The sequence below is a fragment of the Acanthochromis polyacanthus genome, chromosome 7, assembly GCF_021347895.1.
Source record: "Acanthochromis polyacanthus isolate Apoly-LR-REF ecotype Palm Island chromosome 7, KAUST_Apoly_ChrSc, whole genome shotgun sequence".
Lineage (NCBI taxonomy): Eukaryota > Metazoa > Chordata > Actinopteri > Pomacentridae > Acanthochromis > Acanthochromis polyacanthus.
In genome coordinates, this window is record NC_067119.1 from 12291299 (window position 1) to 12310012 (window position 18714).

The following is an 18714-nucleotide window of genomic DNA, read 5'->3' on the forward strand; positions in this document are numbered from 1 at the left end:
AGAATGCTACAGCTTTGTGTGCTACTGTGTTTTAAATGAAATTTAGCAGTTCCAGTCACCCTAATTATTCCTATGATCTTTACCCAGGTGGAACATGAATTCATTTACTACGTCCATGACGGCAGTGAAACTTTAGCTGACAATTTCACTGTGGTGGCCAACGACACAAGCCTGAGGAAGCAGAGCACAGCTCAGACGGTGTACATCCAGGTTACAGCTGTCAACGATGAGCCTCCTGTTATTACAGCCAACAGGGTCCTCAGGGTGAGTTTGCGTTACTGCTCTATATTTAAATTCTGCACACTTTTTTTTTAAACTAGCAGGTCTGGCACCACAGCTAACTGTCAGACAATTTTCATGTGGGCAGTGTTGCAAGATGCCATGGCTGACTGGCTGTTTGCATGAGGGAAACTATGTTTGCTATGTGGAGGAGGGTCCAGAGGGGGCCTGGCAGCATAGAACAGACACTGACATACATTTGAAGGGGCCTAGGACTTGTGCAAAAGTCTGTTGAAGTCTGCTAAGGTGTTACATCCTTAAGGGTGCTTTCTCACTTGGTACTTCCTGCCAAACCTGAGTATGTTTCTTTTTGTAAAGATTAGTTTTTTGGGGACTTTTCACTTTTATATAAAGTGGGAGAGAGAGCAGGGTATTCACATGCAGCAAATAGACTAGTTAGCCAGGGATTGAACCAGGGATCCACTGTTCTGAGTGTTTCTGCCTACATGGTATATGCCCTGATCATTTGGGTTGCCCCTTACTCGGGTATGTTATACCCCAAAGTTCAGTATGTTTTGTAAGTGTGAACACAGTGTACCCTATCTGTGCATGTTATGACAATCTATTCTTTGTCAGGTTTGAACGCTAACTGTAACAAAATGAGGAAGTGCACTGTTGGAAATATAATGTCTGTATTACTCGACTGTTGTAAATTGTTTTCAAACCTATAAAATAGTCGTTCTCCTCACCACCTTTCTCTTCTGGTAAGTGCATATGTGCGCAAATCTCAACACTCACGTCCGCTCCCTTGTATGACAGATGAAGTTTCAAAACGGGAAAGAGAGTCTGTTGAGTGTCATCCCTGTCTGAGCAGCAAAAACAAAAGCAGCAGTAACAAGAAACAGTCTTTGCTAAAGTTAGCTGAAGGAACAGTATCAGTTGGATTCTGCGCACATCTTTACTGTGTACACGAATGTCATGTTAATGGTGTTGTAAGCATACTTGAATACGGGACATTAATGTGATGTGAGCGCCAGCCAGCGGGGCAGTTGGGAGGAGGCGCCATCGTACTCAGCCATGGCACAGATTAATCGTACCTAATCTGGCAGCGCCTGAAGATGGAGCTGCTATTTTGTGTAGTTTGAGTTAACTGGAAATGATTTCTAAGGCTTCTTATGAATACCAATGTTTAAATCGAATAGAAAATAACCCCCAGGCATTATACAGCCAATATGTCAAGTGACATATTTTCCAAAAATGGATTTAATCCATTCCAGGGCATCCGAGTGTTGAGTGGCATGATGCCATGGCCTGGAAATGGCAAACACTGCGACCACATGGCCTGAGTTCAGTTTGCTCTACTTTACATCTCTGTTCATTATTTTCCTATCCAGAGAACTCAACTGATTTTTCCCTTATGTCTACTTACATACGCTACTCACACATAAAGTTTGGTGAAATGTCTTGTGTGTCCATCTGCTGAGCAGTTCTGACTTGTAATGCTCAGTAATAGAAGTACAACTCCGTCAGCTTTAGAGTTGGGAGAAGTCCAGCTGGAAAGAGACGCTGAAATATAGGTCTCTGTTGTCTGTGGTGCTAAACTCCAGATGCTTCAAATTCCTCTGAGAGATTGCAGACTCAGAGAAGACTGACTTCTAAAATTTACTGCACTAAAGAACATTTTGAAGTCAATGGAATAAGTAATTTTTTACCGGAAAGTGCAAAAATATATTGTAATACTGTTTACAATTTAGGTGATCTTGACTGACAAACTGATCCACATATATGGATGGCAAATCTGTTTGATTACAGTAGTGATTATCAGTCCCTATATCATGTTCTACTAAATGTTAATGGAGGTCAGGATTTTCAAAAGAATCTGGTTTCTAAGTGGCCACAAGGTGGCCCTCTCCTACTTCTCATTATTTGAAGTCTCAAACTTACACTTCAGAAGGTTTTCATTAATTAACAGGTCTTCATACAATCAGAGTTTTTTTTATTCCCACCTATAATTTATCTGAGTCAGTTTTGAGACAGATTTGAAGCTTTCTGAGTCAATTTTTTTCTGTCAGTTCTGCCTCAGGGGTTATTTATGCATAATAACCAAGGTTGGCTGCCCTAAAATGGAGAAATTTGTCTTAAAACACAACAAAACTGTACACTGCATGTCAAGAAGAAATGAAATGCAACAATACAACTCACAGAGATGTTATTTAACTGAAACAAGATGAAACAGGTGTTGTTTAACTGGATTTTATATTAATTGAGCGGTCACTTACAGTTGTAAGCAGCATCTCCTGAAGATGAGTCCTCGATTTTTTTAGTTGTGAGGACTTATCTAGTGTGACCTAAGAAAACATGCTTAAGACCAGCACAGAATATATTTAAAAGATTTTACCGTAATAACTTATTTAAATGTTGACGTTTGGCTGTTTGGCAGAGAATCAAAGTCACAAGTGCGGTGAAGTTTGTTTTGTTTAAATTTGACCGCCATCTCCATCAGAAAATCTGCACCCTGATGTGCAGCAGACGCCTCGCTGTGTTGGAGGAATGGATCTGGACTCCAAGGGGCTGTTTGTGCAAATTGATCTCGTGTGTCTTTTCTTTGAATCTGGTGAGTCACCCTGATGCTGTTGGTGATTCCTGCTGTGACTTCCTGTTATGTGCGGGGGGTTATTGAAGGTAGAGTCATTTCCCACCAGTGGAACACACACTCACACATGTGGCGAGCGTTCTCATTTGGTAGATGTTCTGCTGCAGGGCTAATGTGAAGTGTGTGGCGTCCCATGACATTTGTGGATGTGAGCTTTAGAAGTGCTAACTGAAACAGAACCACAGGCTTCTGTTCCAGTAAGTAAAGTGTTTATAGTATTTTATAATTTTTGGTCAATTTTAGATCCACTGAAGTCCACATAATCCACTTTTTTGTGATTTTTATAAGGTAAAACCCACCCTCAGATACTATATAGTATGTCAAGTTACATGGAATGCTTGTGGAGTCCATGTATTTTCCCACATTTACATTTACTTGTAAATGTATAGATAAAGTCATATGGATTCTAAAAAATGAACATGTGTGATTTAAGTTTAGTCCACTGAAGCCATCAGCAGATTTGTCTTGTGCTGGGAAGTTGCAATGCATATTTTCAACCTTTACCACATTTGTCAGCGGTTTGGTTTTGAAACATTGCCATTGAGGGCCGATTCTGGCTTTGGTGTATAGTCCTCTGGTGCAGATTTCGATTTAAAGTGTTCCTTTGAATCATATGCACCGGATGCTGCCGCCCTGATTTCACACACACAAATCTTCCCGTTCTTCTTTTTTGTCAGCTGAACGTTGCTTTTTGTTCTCTCATCCATCTTGCTACCATTTTCTACAGCTTTAACAGATTTTTTTCCCTTTAGTAATACTGATTTGCTTCTAAAGAGGTTGACATATGAGTTCTGAAAGGCAGTATGTGTCTGCACATGTTTAGTCACGTACTGTTTTGGGGGATTTTGGCAGCTGTTTTTTCTTTGTTTTGTTTTTTTTTTTTTGCACCCACTTTTTATCACCCTGCAGTGTTTACTCCTGCAATCTGTGATCGCTGACAGTTCTCACATTAACCAACTTTCACAGAGCAGCAGTGGAAACTCAAACTTGCACCTTCATAGTTTGCAAATGTGTGAACAGTGAGGTGACACTGCCATCACACCCTGTCTGTAAAATGCTGCATATCTTACGGTTTTATTATCCTTAAGTATACAATACTAAAAATGGTTCTAACAAGGGCTTTGCGCTTCTTTGTATATAAAAAAAATGTGGTCTCCTCCATGTTTTGAACTCCATTATCTTCAACCATAGTGGATATTGTGACCAAAGCTAACAATAACACTTAACACTGCTATATTTTTTTATTTAAATATGTTGTCCATTATTGTAACTGTTGTACTATTATTGTCAATGTGCAGAAAATTATTACTACTAATCAGCCTTATCAGTTCTGTCACAGCCTGGGTGAAATTGAGCGCTGTTGAAGGTAGAGTTGAGTCTTCTGGTTCGGGTTCATTCTTATCACTCTTGACAGCCTTCTTTGCACCTGTCTGGTGAACGTCACAGCACATTTAGTAGCTAAATGCTTTTTTCACACCATCACAGTGAATATTGGACTCAAATTCACCATGGAGCCACAAATGTGACTCCAAATGGAAACTAATGTTACGCTGAGTAACACTATTGTCTGCAGTGTCTTTAGAAGTTAATTTACACGTCACTATTGACAAAGTGGGCCAAAATACTCTACCTCTCTTTTTATGATGAGATAAGTTGTAATTTTTTGGTATGTTTACTGTGACATAATATATAAAAATGCATTTGTCATAATTTTGTTATAAACACTACAGTTCAAAAGTTTAGGATCACTTAGAAATCTTATTTTTGAAAGAAAAACTTTTTTTTTTCAATGAAGGTAACATTAAAAATAATCAGAAATACAACTGAGACTTTGTTGATGTGGTAAATGACTATTCTCGCTAGAAACGGCTGATTTTTAGTGGAATATCTCCATAGGGGTACAGAGGAACATTTCCAGTAACCATCACTCCTGTGTTCTAATGCTACATTGTGTTAGCTAATGATATTGAAAGGCTAATTGATGATTAGAAAACCTCTGTGCAATTATGTTAGCACATGAATAAAAGTGAGTTTCCATGGAAAAGATGAAATTGTCTGGGTGACAGCAAACTTTTGAACGGTAGTGTATATATACTTTCAGAAGCACACCCATAATGCAGCATATCTTTATTGGACTTTATATACATTTTGACAGCAGGAATCAATAGGTAACAGTAATATTTAGTGTCCTTCATTACAACGCAGAAAACCGTTCTGTGACGGTAAGAAAAGTACAGGTGGTAATGTTGAAGTGAATTGTAGCTACATTTCCTTTTTGCTGCTTCAGTTTCAGGGTGCTAGTATTGCACATGCTGCCTTACTGTCATATGTTAAAAATAGCAGAGCCATTGTTAATATCATTAACAACACCTGTGCTTTTCCTGCTGTGACAAGTCAAAAGTGTGAATGAGGTCATCCATGCTCATGTTATTCATCATGGCATCCTATTAATTACTGTGGAATGACAACCTGTCCGAGGGACAATGGCTTGTTATGTAATAGTTCCTCTGGCCTGGAACATACAAGCTCATCCTGTATTGTCAAATGTCTGCACACTTCAGTGGCTTCGTATTCTGTGTGCCAATGAGTTCCTCTGTTCCTTCGCATTAGCTTGAAGCTTTGGAATTTAATTGGAAGCCGGACTTTTGTGCTTCACCGGCACTCTGCAGTGCATCTGACTGTGTTTGGAGTCTGCAAGGATATATTTAGTCCTGAGACGTCCTTGATTCGTGCAATGCTCAAGTGACATTGCTCCTTAGGTTGTTATCGTCTTACCATCTGTACGTGGCTGAGTTGGAGGTTATTGTTACAGCACTTCTGCTCCGATGGATAATCTACTGTACAGTGGAAAATGACAAGAGAAAAGACACGCAGAGACAGAAAAACATATGAAATAGCCTTGGAGCTGGACTCACACCCTCATTGTCCGTCGTGTGTGATTATGAATGACAAGGACACATCAGCTGTTTCTGTAGGTCTTTTATGTGCTGCGCTTTCATTTCATTTGTATTGTTCATTGCAGGAAGTGGGTGTTGCTCAGCTGTTACGCAAGTCCATTAAATTCATGAGAAAAATTAATGAAACGTAATCTTGTACCTTACAGACTTTTTTTTCCTAGATGACTAGAATTACATGGATTTATTCAAAAACTGGCATCCACACACAAAATTTAGCTGCACTTTAAATCTTTTACTCCAATTTGGAACCATAAATGTCAGTGTTTCATTCCATATGTCAAAGTTTGATTTAGCTGTCAAATACTGTTACCTCTACGGCATGAGTCATGACAAGCAGCCGTTTCTGGAGGTCTGAATTTTAAGGTAGATTAGAGATGACAACTGTTGTGTCCTTTTCTGTCATGTGTGCAGGTTTGGATGTCTTCAGTGACAGAAATCAGGTGTGAGGATTTGAGAGCGCAAGACCTGGACTCGCCTCCAGAGGAGCTACACTTCATGGTGACCCCACCCAGTAATGGACACTTGGCCCTGAAGAGCGCCCCCATGAGGGCAGTGCTCAACTTCACCCAGAAACACATAGACCAGGGGCAGCTGCTGTTTGTGCACAAAGGTAAAGTTGTTTTCCTGTTACATTAAGTACTGAAGATGATTCACTTTAGATTTTTAATGTGATTTTATTCATGCAAGGAATTCAAGGAATGTGGTGCATAACAGTGTGACTCTATCATGTAGGATGTTTTTAAAGAAAAGTAAAAAGACTTCTTGGTTTTATACAGCAAGCAATATATGTCAGTAGACAGTAAGTGTTCCAAGAAGAATTAGAAACAACTGTAGTAAATCTGATGAGATATAAAAGTAAAAGAAATATTTCCAGTCTGCAGAAATGTGCAAATTTTTCTCCTACAAGTTGTGCAAGGTTACAATCCAGTTGAAATGTGCAAAGGATAAATAATAATTCTGTATAAAACGTTGTGTACTAATGACATGCATAGAGTCGGTGTCTATAATAGGGGGAGTGACTTGGGCATTCACACAAACAGTATAAACACAGAAAACATTCCTTCATGCTAAGTAACAGGAAAACTTTTGTTAAAATTATTAGTACTGTATACGGAACAAAAATACACAGCCCTAATGTATTTATTTTCAATGTTTTCTCTATTTTCGTGGAGAATGGTGTCACAGAGGAGAAGACTACTGCAAAATAACATGGGCATTTTTTGACATATTGTCATTATTCTTTTGTCTGAATGAATGATCTCAAACTTTCATTTAAAAATAACAAAAGTGATGTTTTATTTTAAAATGTGTGAAGTTTCATCTGGTGTAATGATTAAACATGCAGCAGTGTGTAATAAGAAGCAGCGCCCAGTCCCAAATATAACCCACAAATAGTTTCTCTAAATGTGTTTAGCAGCTTGTCATTCTTCTCAGTGCAGTGATTCACCTTCTTGTTTTTGTTGTTCCCTTTTTGTCCACTAGAAGATGCTGTTGGCAGCTGCTGAAGCTTTGACTTGCTTTTCACTTGTGTCAACTCTCTGTGAACTGCATCCATCAGCGGGAATATTGCACAACTTTCTTCATTAGCTGTTAAATAACGTACACCACTGATATCTAGATCGGAGGTGATAATACTTGATAGTCTGAGAAACAATGTAGAATGGTGAATAAGGTCTGTCAACACATGATGGTGACTCGGATCAGTTTTCTGCTTACTCTTCTGATTCCTATTTATTTAATTTGCCTTGTACCACAAGGAGAGGTTGGAATAATAATGTGCAAGGAACTCCACCCTGTATGTTCAGGAAAGTCTGTTTCTGTTTTACACATGGACGTTCAGCATAAGCACACCTACAATTATATATTGAGCATGTTCTTATTGAGCCCTGAGTAACGCTTTTTAAGTTGCAGTGCAGTTTTTCTTCAGGCCGGCTTCATGAATACTGATCAGGTGCTTTTTTTCTGAAGTTTGCAGAAACTAGATGCAGCTTGTTTGTACATTTGTTTCAGAAAACAGCGAAGTGGAAATGTGTGCCTATAATACTCTGCTCTCTTAATTACTTTTTGCTTGCTTGTTTACTGTGTGTCATTTCCAGGTGCCATGTCTGGAGGATTCAACTTCCAAGTCAATGATGGTGTGAACTTTACTCCAAGGCAGATCTTCAGCATCACTGCCAAAGCCTTAGTTCTCAGTTTAGAGAGAAACCGTCCACTTAAGGTGTTTCCAGGTAAGTGTTATCCTCCATATGGAGCCTTATCATTAAAGGATGAGGATGGCGGTTTTATATATTTTCATTATTATCAACTAGAGTCTTGAAGAATTCAGAATCCACAGTGTGCTTGTCTGTGTCTTGGTATTTTTGTTTTTCCCCTCCTCAGAGGTACTCAGCTCCAAGATACAAAACTCTGAAAACAGGCCAAATATTTAGTGTATTTTTAATATGTGAACACCACAGGTAGGTGGTTCATACATATTTAGTGCTGTAGTGAGTACTTACATCAATTCCCTGGAAACTTTGTTGGACTGACTAAATATGACCTACACCACCAGTATTCATGGGAATGAAGGCACATGTCGCCCAGTGCAACCGTTTAGCTCACTGATGTTTATTTTTATCGTTTTTGACAAGAATGGAGCTCTATGGCAGAGAGAAATAAGCAGCATCAGGCTTTGAAGACAGCGTTTGGTAGCAGAACCATTGTTAGTTTTGTTCTTTTTGTGGGATTTAGTGAAAATTACAGACTATCAGCAGATGTATACTTCCTGTAATAGTCTTACCTAAACTTAACCTTCTACCTGGGTGTGGCGTTGTGTTTTTGATCTGTGTTTTTATCTGCTACTAATATGAGATCACAGGATTTGGGGAAGTATAATTTGTTTTTTCATAGGCTTTTGTGTCATGATGAAACAACACAGCTGCTTCCTGAAAAGAACTGAAATGGCATATTTCTGTCTGTCTCTGTCATCGACTCACAGTCTCTTTCTAGGACTATTATTAACCATGTGGCTGTTGATTTCCTCTTTTTATTGTATCTTTTGTAAGGGCTTTTTTAAAGCTGTAACCTGCTTCATATGTCCAGGCTGGCTACTGCGAGTCTGCTCAGAATCACTTTGGTTAAATATTTCAGTGCCTTTCCAACAGCCAAGTTGTTATTTACCCAAATACCAGACTGGTGAACAAGATCCTGCCATGCCTAAGTGTTTTTGATATTTCCTTTAGTATTCAGGAGCTAAAAATAGGCCGACTGGATTTCATCTGTCTGCAAACGCATTTCAAGGTTTCCTGTGATTTTCACTGGCCCGTCGTGTGAATTTAAAAGGGAAGGGATATTGTGAGGGCCGCAAACGGCCAACTGGCATGGTCTGCTGAGCTTCCCAGCCACAGGGTGAGTGGGTACTTGAAAAGCTGTGCCACTGTCTGTCTGAGGCAGCCCTGTTTGTGCTTTGTGCCAGCCGGGGCAGAGAGAGAGAGGGCGGGATGGGCGCTTTAACTGACAATGAAGGGTTTTGATGGGGGTGAGGGGCAACATGAAACGCTTTCACATAGTGGAGGGAAGATGAATGTTTTTCCTCTTCCTCACAAACACCTCAAATGTCTGCGTGCTTTCCACAAAAACGGTGCAAAGACTCGTTGCTAAATGCTTGCAAAGGCGTAAGAGACAGAGCAACTGGAAGCATTCTGGCAGTTAGTCACTGTGGTGTGCATGCAAATACCACACAGCATTTCCTACAGCGGTTCTGAGTATGAGTAAGATCATTTACTCAATTTCTTCTTGAATGAATTAAATTGATTTTAATTCAAAGTTGCTTTGAATTGGAAACCTGTTTGGATGGATTTTAGTCGTGTTAAATGTCCCATATAAATACAGCTGACTTGAATTTGCTTGATCTGACTTAAATATGCAAGCTAAACTAGAAGTGCAATCCACATCCACACTAAAATTAAATGGGTTCTTCCTGTGCTTGTGCGCCACCTGCTCACCAAGTTTCATGGAATTCAGCTCAGCAGTTTTTACAAAATCTTGCTGGCAAACAGACAAACTCGTCGACTTTGGCCTTTCTGGAGGAACTATTGTGATAAATGTGTTGATGTAATGCTACACGGCCATAGTAGGAACACAGGAAAAACAATATGCTAGAAATTTTTTCACGTTTCTCAACTATGTCAGAGGAAAATATGTTTATGGCTAGTCTGAATGCCCACATTCATAAATGGAGTGAAAATCTGACCATGACGGTAAAGAAGGAAACGTACGAGATGTTCAAAGTGCTGCAATCTTATATAAACATAGACTAGTTGTGAAACTCCACACAGAGCACACATATGTGACGGTACAGGAAAACCCTTCTCATACACATTTAATGCAAGATCATTTTCCATTGAAAAAACAAAAGAAAGTGCGTCTCTTCCTCATCCTCTAAGCAGGATATTTCCCATGAGAGACAAGGATGGTGGGAGCGCTGCTTACGAGTGATGAATGAATTTCATTGTGCTTCAGGCCCTATTTCCCTCTGTCATTGCCCTCCATCATATATCAGTAGTCTTTTTTTAGAATCTTCACAATATTCACAGTGGCAGCAGAGCTATGGAAAGCTATGTAATTCATCTAAAGGAGAACAGAAGCTCTCAGTAGTCAGTCCTCAGTAGATCTTTCTTTTTTATATTTTCCCCAAGTGGAAGGTTCGCGCCTGCAAGAAGCTGATCCACTTTTAATTTCTTGTTTGGATTTTATGTAACACCCCGCACTGCAGTTGGACAGTGCTGTAAAAAGTCTCTGATGTCTGCAGCACAGCTTTAATTTGACACATCAAAGGACTCTCGTCGGTCTGTTCCAGACCTTGTTTTGCATAATTTGGAGTCAAAAAGATGTGAAACACTTCCAGAGGGGAAAACTCGCAACATTTCATGCAACCACACAAAAGTTTTAACGGCGTGGTCACAGCTAAAGTGAATACCAGATGATGGGGAAAAAAAGTTTTTTGTTGACACATACAGTTAAATGATCAAACTTCATCAGTAATTGTCAATTGCTCATGTTTTTCCAGGCTCTTCTCGACCAGTCACAAATGAGGATTTACAAGCAGTGACCAATGACATCAGCAACAACTCAAACCGCATCGTTACGTTCAGTGTGATTCGGCATCCTAAGCTGGGGCGTCTGGTGGCGAGGCAGCCTGATAATTCAACAGTAGACATCTCCACTTTCACGCAAGATATGGTGAGTGCACGGCTGGAGGTCATATCAACCCTTGTCTCTCATTTCAGATAAGTATTTTTCTAAAATAGACTACGAGGGATGTGAACCAGACAAAGATTAAACATCAGGGTTCCTCCGCTTGTGGAAAGTTGCCAGATCTCCACTGTATGAATAATTCATATTCTGCATCCTCATTCAGGAAATTGACTTGGTGCTTCTTTAGCTGGATGGAAAATGGTACACTTTTATGTAATCAATTATTTCTGATGGATCTGACACAAGCAAAGCTGTGATGGTAGTACTGTATTTACTGCTGAGCAAAGCAGATTGAAATGAATGATTAAACCTTATTCATACTGTCAGAATGGCTTTCAGAGTGAAGGAGAATTATTGAGACCATGGAACTGTTTATACAGTTGATTAAGTTCACTTTAGGAGTGCCTGATCTGAATGCTGTGCAAATTAGTTAGCATAAATTTACTTTGGATTGCAGTTTGTCTGAGAATCTTGGGTTTTTCTGTACCACAGGTGGACAAGAAAGAGGTTTTGTACATTCAGACTCCCATCGAGTCAGTGGGCTGGGAAGCCATGGACTCTATGACCTTCACTGTAGCATCGCCGCCTGCTACTTTGGACAGTCAGACCTTCAAAGTAGACATCTCCTATGAGAATACTGGACCTGAACACAACACAGTCCTGCTTGCTAACACAGGTATGAGCAAGGTTGTGCAGCCATGCAGTCAGCTGTTAGAGACTGTATTGAGACACACTGGTGCTTTGAACTAACTTAACTGTTATCAAAGACCCCAGCCAATGAAAATGGTTTTTAACCTTATTAATATGTCCTCATGGTGTCTTTAAGATACATTATAAGGAAAACAGACAGTTGCCACTCTAGCTGAGCATTTTCACTTTGGAACTGTTATGTACTGATGGCTAGATTTCCAGGTTTCCGTACGTAGCAAACCTAAAGAACTAATCCTTTCAACTTGGAAAAAAAATGGGCTTTCTGTAGAATTCTCCTTCTTCAGAATTGATCAGGGGCGGCTGGTCAATAGAGGGCACTAGGGCGCCGCCCCCTCTGTCTCACATCATGCAGAGTCACAGCCCTTCCTTTAATAAATAAAACGTTTTTAAAATTACATTGACATGTATATCCTATGTTTTTAACAAGCAAAATGGATAATAGAGCCTGTAGAGAGTTACTAAAATGTATAATTTGTAATACAAAGTCAGATTAGAAACGTCCGGGGCGCTCTTATCTTTCCCCATTGACTCTCGTTATAACTTTGACATGCGCAGTTCGTTCCTCTTCAATACAACAGATAGGAGACAGCGGGGTGCAGGCTGACCGCGCCCTGCTTAGCAATCAGAGCCATCAGAGGGAGACAGCCTGTCTCCCTCTGATCGCTCTGATCTCCCTCTGACCCCAGATTTTAACCATAGAGTCACTGAGAAATTTGCATGTCTCAAAGACAGAAGAGCAAAACTTGCATACAAAAAATAACACAGATGTAGAGGTGCTGGCTTTAATCTCTAAAATGTGAGGATTTACTTTTTTGTCATTTAATAATGTAAATAGAAATGTTAGTTGACACAAGTGGCACTTTAGACTGAAAGCCTGTTGATTTTCATGTTCTGAAATCTGAGGAATTACTGTTTTTCTTTACTTTCATTGTAAATATTTAATGTTAGTTGACAGAAGCACTTTGGGCTCAAAGCCTAAGAAGGTAAGATAGGTTTTATTTGTCACATGCACAGTTATACATAGTATAATGCCTCATGGTTTCACTATTTTTTCAGGCAAAGTGACAAATTTTTATTGCTTTGATCTTAAATATGCAGATTTGCTGTTTTCTCATTGTCATGTAAGGTTGTTAATGTAAAAATTAGCTCACAGAAGCACTGTCTGCTTTAAGCCTTATAGTTAGGTTTTTTTTTAACAGAATGTCCAATGTTTGTTGGTTTCACAGGTATGGATTTGTTTTTGTTTATTTGAGTGTGTAAATATAAATACGTTGTTCCAAAGATTTTGCTGGACAGAAGAAGCACTTGGCACTGTTTGAAGGTGGAAAAATGAATTGTTTCTTTTTTTAACTTTTGAAGTAAAAAATAGATTTGCATATTTATACATTCTTAATTTGTTTAATTATAGAAAAGGAGATTTTAAGGGTTTGTGTGTACCAATTACACCTTATCTGGAGCAAATCATATCAAACACTGGGGGGATAAATTCAAATTCACTAGCTGGTAACATTTACGTGCATTCAATTGTCTGTTTGACTCAGCAGTAGTGCTTAGGTGTACCCTCGTAGTGGTGCATAGTAATAGCACATCAAATGGCTGTGAACATAATTTACATCATTTCTTGTATTCCAGTGTTGCCGACTCTATTTGGTTTGGTAAATTAAGTGCGCCCCCCCCCCCCCCCCCCAAGAGAAAAATTCACCAGCCGCCACTGGAATTGATTCCCAGTTTTAACATGTATGACTGAATTACTCTAATATGACAGCTTGCTATTGTGTAGCACAGTAGTTTTATTGTGTTTGAGCAGAGCTGCAGGTGAGCTGGTGTGTTGGTGCAGCAGTAAAGGTCGGTACCTCAGAGATCAACAGATGCTAAAGGCAGCAACAGTGTAGAGATACGTGTAAGCTATTTTAAGAGAAGAACTGATTGTTTCGATGGGAAAAAATGCTTCTAAATATGTTTTTTTTTTTAAGGTTTAATCAACGACTAAAGAGAATCTATAACGTGCTGACCATGTCACCATTCTAGCTTTTAATGTATTGTCACCATTTGTTACTTTGCACTAAACACGGAGTGAAGTTGAGGCTCTCATTAGCTTTGTAAGATAGTATGGAGTCATAAACCCAGGTTTTGGACAAAGATAGATTTTAACCTGACGATAGTAGAAAAAGTCAATTCATCACCAAACTGTTTATAAATCATCCTGAGGAGGATATGAATGTAGGTACAAGATTTAAGGGCAGTCCATTTTAAGTCAATTCAGAATTCAGAGAGACATTTTACTTTAAGCTACCAATGAGAACCTCATAATGGCACGATAAGAAAACTCAGTCATCCCTAGAGTTAACAACCACTGAGTAAACAGTTGTTGATGTTTTTATCACTTACAAATGTTTACCACTGTTGTCCTTGGTGATTAAATGATGTTTTCTTGGCGATAGGTGCTGAAGTGACAGAAGGGGAGAGCATCGTCATCGATGAGTCCAAGCTCGATGCCTCTAACCTGATGTCCAAGCTGCCGGTGCCCCAGCGGAGCTCCCACGAGGTCTGGTTTCAGGTGACATCTCTGCCTCAGCACGGTGTCATTGTGGTGGGTGAAAGAAACCTCACTAAAGAGAAACCCAACTTCTCCCAATTCATTGTCAACAAATACGGAATCACGTACAAGCATGACAACTCAGAGACGACTCGTGATTCTTTTGAATTCAGTGCATGGTTAAATGCGAAGGGCAAAACCGCACAACGCCCTGAATATGATGATGACGTTGTTGTCGAGCGTTTTAACATCACAGTCACACCTGTGAATGATCAGCCACCTTTACTGAAAACCAAAGCTCCAAGTCTGAAGGTTGTACAAGGAGATACAGTAGTCCTCAAGCCTGAGAATCTCAAAGTTGAAGACCTGGACAATCTTCCTGAGGATATTAAGTTCTCCGTGATTAGCAAGCCAAGCAATGGTTACCTAGCGCTTGAAGGACGTTTGAATGAGTCGATAGTGGCTTTCACCCAAGCCCAAATCAATAACAAAAGCGTTTATTTTGTCCATGATGGAAGCTCTGTTTCAGGGGTGTTCTACTTCAGCGTCACAGATGGCCATCATAAACCAATATATAAACTCTTTAACCTAGAAGTAACTGAAATTCTCATTTCTCTGGTCAACTACACTGGATTAACACTGCTGCAAGGAAAGACTTCAGTATCTCTGATCCAGGACAACCTTGCTGCTGAGACCAATGGGAAAAATGTCACCATTCACTACCAGATTACAAAGCCTCCCAAGTTTGGAAAACTTCTAAAGGACAACCAAGAGGTTACAGAATTCAAACAGGAGGATCTGCAGGCTGGAAGATTGTCTTATCATATGACCTCCCTTTCCTCTGCTCAGGACAGCTTTGAGTTCACCGCTTTCACTTCAGAAGCAAATCTAACTGGCCAAGTGCTTAATATAACTGTCAAACCTTTGATCCAGGTTGGCAGAGGTTTAAGGATTCCCAATGGGATTACTGTCAAACTCAACACTGGCTTTTTTAATGCCACTGAACTGGCAAGTATAAGTGACAGTGACCCTGTTTTTGAAGTGATATCCCATCCTAAGTATGGGAAAGTGGTTCACACAAAACCTAAACTCTCCAGTAAAGCTTTACCAGCTGAGTCCTTCACCTTTCAGGAGGTGATGCAGGAGAAGGTGGCTTTGGAGCTGAATGCCAACATGACTGGAGTTCAAGAGCTAAATGACTCATTAGTGTTTGTACTAAAAGCTGACAACCTCCAACCTGCTAAAGGGGAATTCCACTTCACAGTTGTGCCATATGATTCAGCACTTTTTCCAACCATAAACAGCCCTGTTCCAACCACATCACCTGTTCCTCGGACACCAATCAAGACCACCAGAAATGGGACTACTTCACCGGTGCCGTCTACAGTTTTCCACTCCCCGCAGCAGCCGAGTAAAAACCAGCAAAAATTCAAGGGACGTAACCGCTGGGGAAACTCCAACAGAACTAGCATTTTCAGCACGACTCTTGGCAAACCGCCTCAAACTGAGGAGTTCCCCTTCAGAAACACGCCAGTTCGTGTAGAGTCCTACCCTCAAAAAACCTCCAACCCCCTCCTGGTCATCTTACCGCTGCTGGCCCTGCTGCTGCTTGTCATCATCTTTGTGGTCCTAGTTGTCTTTCTTCGACACCACAGGCAGAGGAAACAGAGCACTGCTGCACCACAGAGCTCTGCCCCCGCTGAGCTTCCAAGCAGTCAGTCTTACCAGGGGCAACCCCAGAGGAGCACAACAGTTCCTACGGTGACCGTCACTCCTTTAAACCCCACCTGCCCAGGCAGCCCTGTTTTTGATCGCTTGTTGACACCAAATCAGGGCTCTACTTATAACACCATCGACTCCAACATTCTCCTAAGTTCTTGGAGTACTGGTTCTCCTGCAGCATCTTCCCAAATTATTACCACGGCCACTCCCACCCTGCAGAAGAATCAGTACTGGGTATGATCGTCCACAGAACAATTTGGTTGCTAAAAATGTTGGAGAATCACAGGTACAGGTTTTAAAAAGGGATTAAAATGTGGTTGTGTACTTAAAGGAAGCTGTTGCAGGTACTAATAAATATTGTCCTGTGTAAAGTTTAACTCTTATCACCCAAAACTGCAGACTTATGGATGCTTTTGACCTCTATGGGTATGTTTTCGATCAGACATTACTATTTTATTTCAGCATTTTTAGGTGTACAAGACCCATTTCCTGCAGCAACAGACAACAATCATAATCACAACCAGGCAACTAGCTGAGAAAGGAGCTGAAGACCAGTGGCTTTTATCAACAGCTAGTGGAGGCGAAAGTAGAGGTAAAAAGTCACAGTAATATTTATCTGTGTGTACCAGTGGTGTAATTTTATACAGACATACTGCTGTATATCAAGTCTACATGTTTGACTCCCCATAGAGGCCAAAATTACTCCAACAGCTTTAAAGACGCATAAAGAATAAAAGCACTTTGGCCAAAAGTCAGAATAAGGGCACCTTTGAGTTTTGGACAATCCATTCAAAATTCAACAACCCCTATATGTTGAGTTTGCTGGAACAGAATTTTAAGCAGTTACAAAGTGACATCATTGTAGTAAATTATAAACTATGTTTGTGCCTAATATATGTTTAATCACTATTGTTAACTGGTTCTCATGCATGTTGAAGTTTCTCCCAGTAAAGATTATGATCATCAGAGGGGAAGATGATGTTAATACCAGCTTGAAACTGTGAATTACTAAGACTGACACTGGTACACACATGTATTATCCAACCATTTCAATTGATTGTGCAGACTTTGTATTGTTTTTATGTGTTATGCATTATAAAATAGCATTTTTTTTGTAAACTCAGGTATTCTGTTAACTTCATTTTTCCTTTACTAGGGGTTGCACATATTGTCAGTTACTAAATATGGTAAAGTTCTGTGCTACAAATGGCTGGTTTTGTAGAACCAATGTTGTCAGTTTAACTGTCAACGCGGCTTCGCCTTTATTTTTATTTTACTGTGCACAGTATTTTTGTATTTTAAAGAAGCAGGTTCATAAAAATCAAGGCACTGATCTGAACTATTCAACACATCTACACTGTATTCGTTCAACCTTGACCTCAGAAAAATTCAAACCCAATCATCCTTCTGCAATTTATTAACAGGCTCATTTACAGATTAACCCTCCTGACATTTATGGGCACCCAAAAAAGCGTTTCCTTGTCTGAAAAAATCCAAAAATGCAGCAAAAACTTCCCAAATTTTTTTGAAAATTTGCAAAAACCTTCAGGAAGAAAATTCCAATAATTCCTTAAACATTTCCCAGAAAAATTTTATTTAAAAAAAAATCCCCCAAATGTGACAAGAAAATTCTTGTAAATATTTTCCAAAAAATTAGTAAAAATCTTCCAAAAAAATCCTAAAAGTATCTAAAATGATTACATATATATATCGGTAAAACTTCCAGTATTTTCTTTAAGAACATTCACAAAAAATCATTTTTTTTTGTCAATGTTCTTAGAAAAATTTTCAACATTCCTTTGTTTTCCACCAAAAAATGTTGAAAATGTGGACATCAGAAGTCTCACTGTGAAAATATTTTTTTTTCCCACATTTTCAAACTTTAAAATGGGTCAATTTTGACCCGCAAGACAACACGAAGGTTACCAAATAAGAGGAACCACACACTTTTTGGAAGATTTGGCTGCTAACCATAGATCACTCATTAATCTGCAACTGGGAAGGACCTGAAGTGAGGCATTATGTGTCTATCAACAGAAAAAATCGTCTTTTTGCTTATTTGACCAGTGATTCTTAGCATTTTTGTAATTTTTAAACTACTAACAGGTCTTTCCCAGACAAACAGGAACCTTTGTTTAACTGAAATGAGCTGGTATTTATATGAATTATTTATCTCTGGTAAGCCTGTTTAACCGGTCCTCCAATTATTGACATTATCTACTCTAGTCTGACACTGTAATGGCGTATCTGCTGGAAATGAACGGTACTGCTCGGACATGATCTGACAAGTAGTAGGAGATGAGAAACTGTCACAGAAAGCCACTGTAAACTTGTATGTTATGAAATCATTTTGTACTGAAGAGAATTGTCTATCCTGTGTATTCTAGTCTCATCTGAATGATGTAACTTAGGATGTAACAGAAGTGTCATATTTATTTATACCATATTTTTAATAAACCACTTTAAAATGATTTTTGCAAGCGATTACTTTCTGCTGTCGTGTAGTGGAAAAATCATAACATCTGTATGTGTATTAAAATAAAAATCCCCCTCATTAATCTGCACTCCGTACCACACAATGACAAACAAAAACAGTCTTTTAAACATTTGTGCAGATTTGTTTCCGAATGCACTGTACAGCCTGTGTCTATTCGACTTATCTGCTCATTTCTCCTCTAAAA

At 39.4% G+C, this 18714-nt stretch overlaps 1 protein-coding gene across 1 annotated transcript in view; it reads left to right on the plus strand.

The window, feature by feature from the left end:
* Nucleotides 1–18504, plus strand: part of cspg4ba (chondroitin sulfate proteoglycan 4ba) — a 32183-nt gene extending 13679 nt beyond the window's left edge. The window contains exons 5-10 of the mRNA XM_051951087.1: nucleotides 88–264; nucleotides 6241–6439; nucleotides 7926–8057; nucleotides 10877–11049; nucleotides 11557–11740; nucleotides 14217–18504. Of these exons, the coding sequence (XP_051807047.1) occupies nucleotides 88–264; nucleotides 6241–6439; nucleotides 7926–8057; nucleotides 10877–11049; nucleotides 11557–11740; nucleotides 14217–16273 (2922 nt within the window). The 3' untranslated portion in view covers nucleotides 16274–18504. The remainder of the gene's footprint in view (nucleotides 1–87; nucleotides 265–6240; nucleotides 6440–7925; nucleotides 8058–10876; nucleotides 11050–11556; nucleotides 11741–14216) is intronic.
* Nucleotides 18505–18714: the final 210 nt, after the last annotated feature.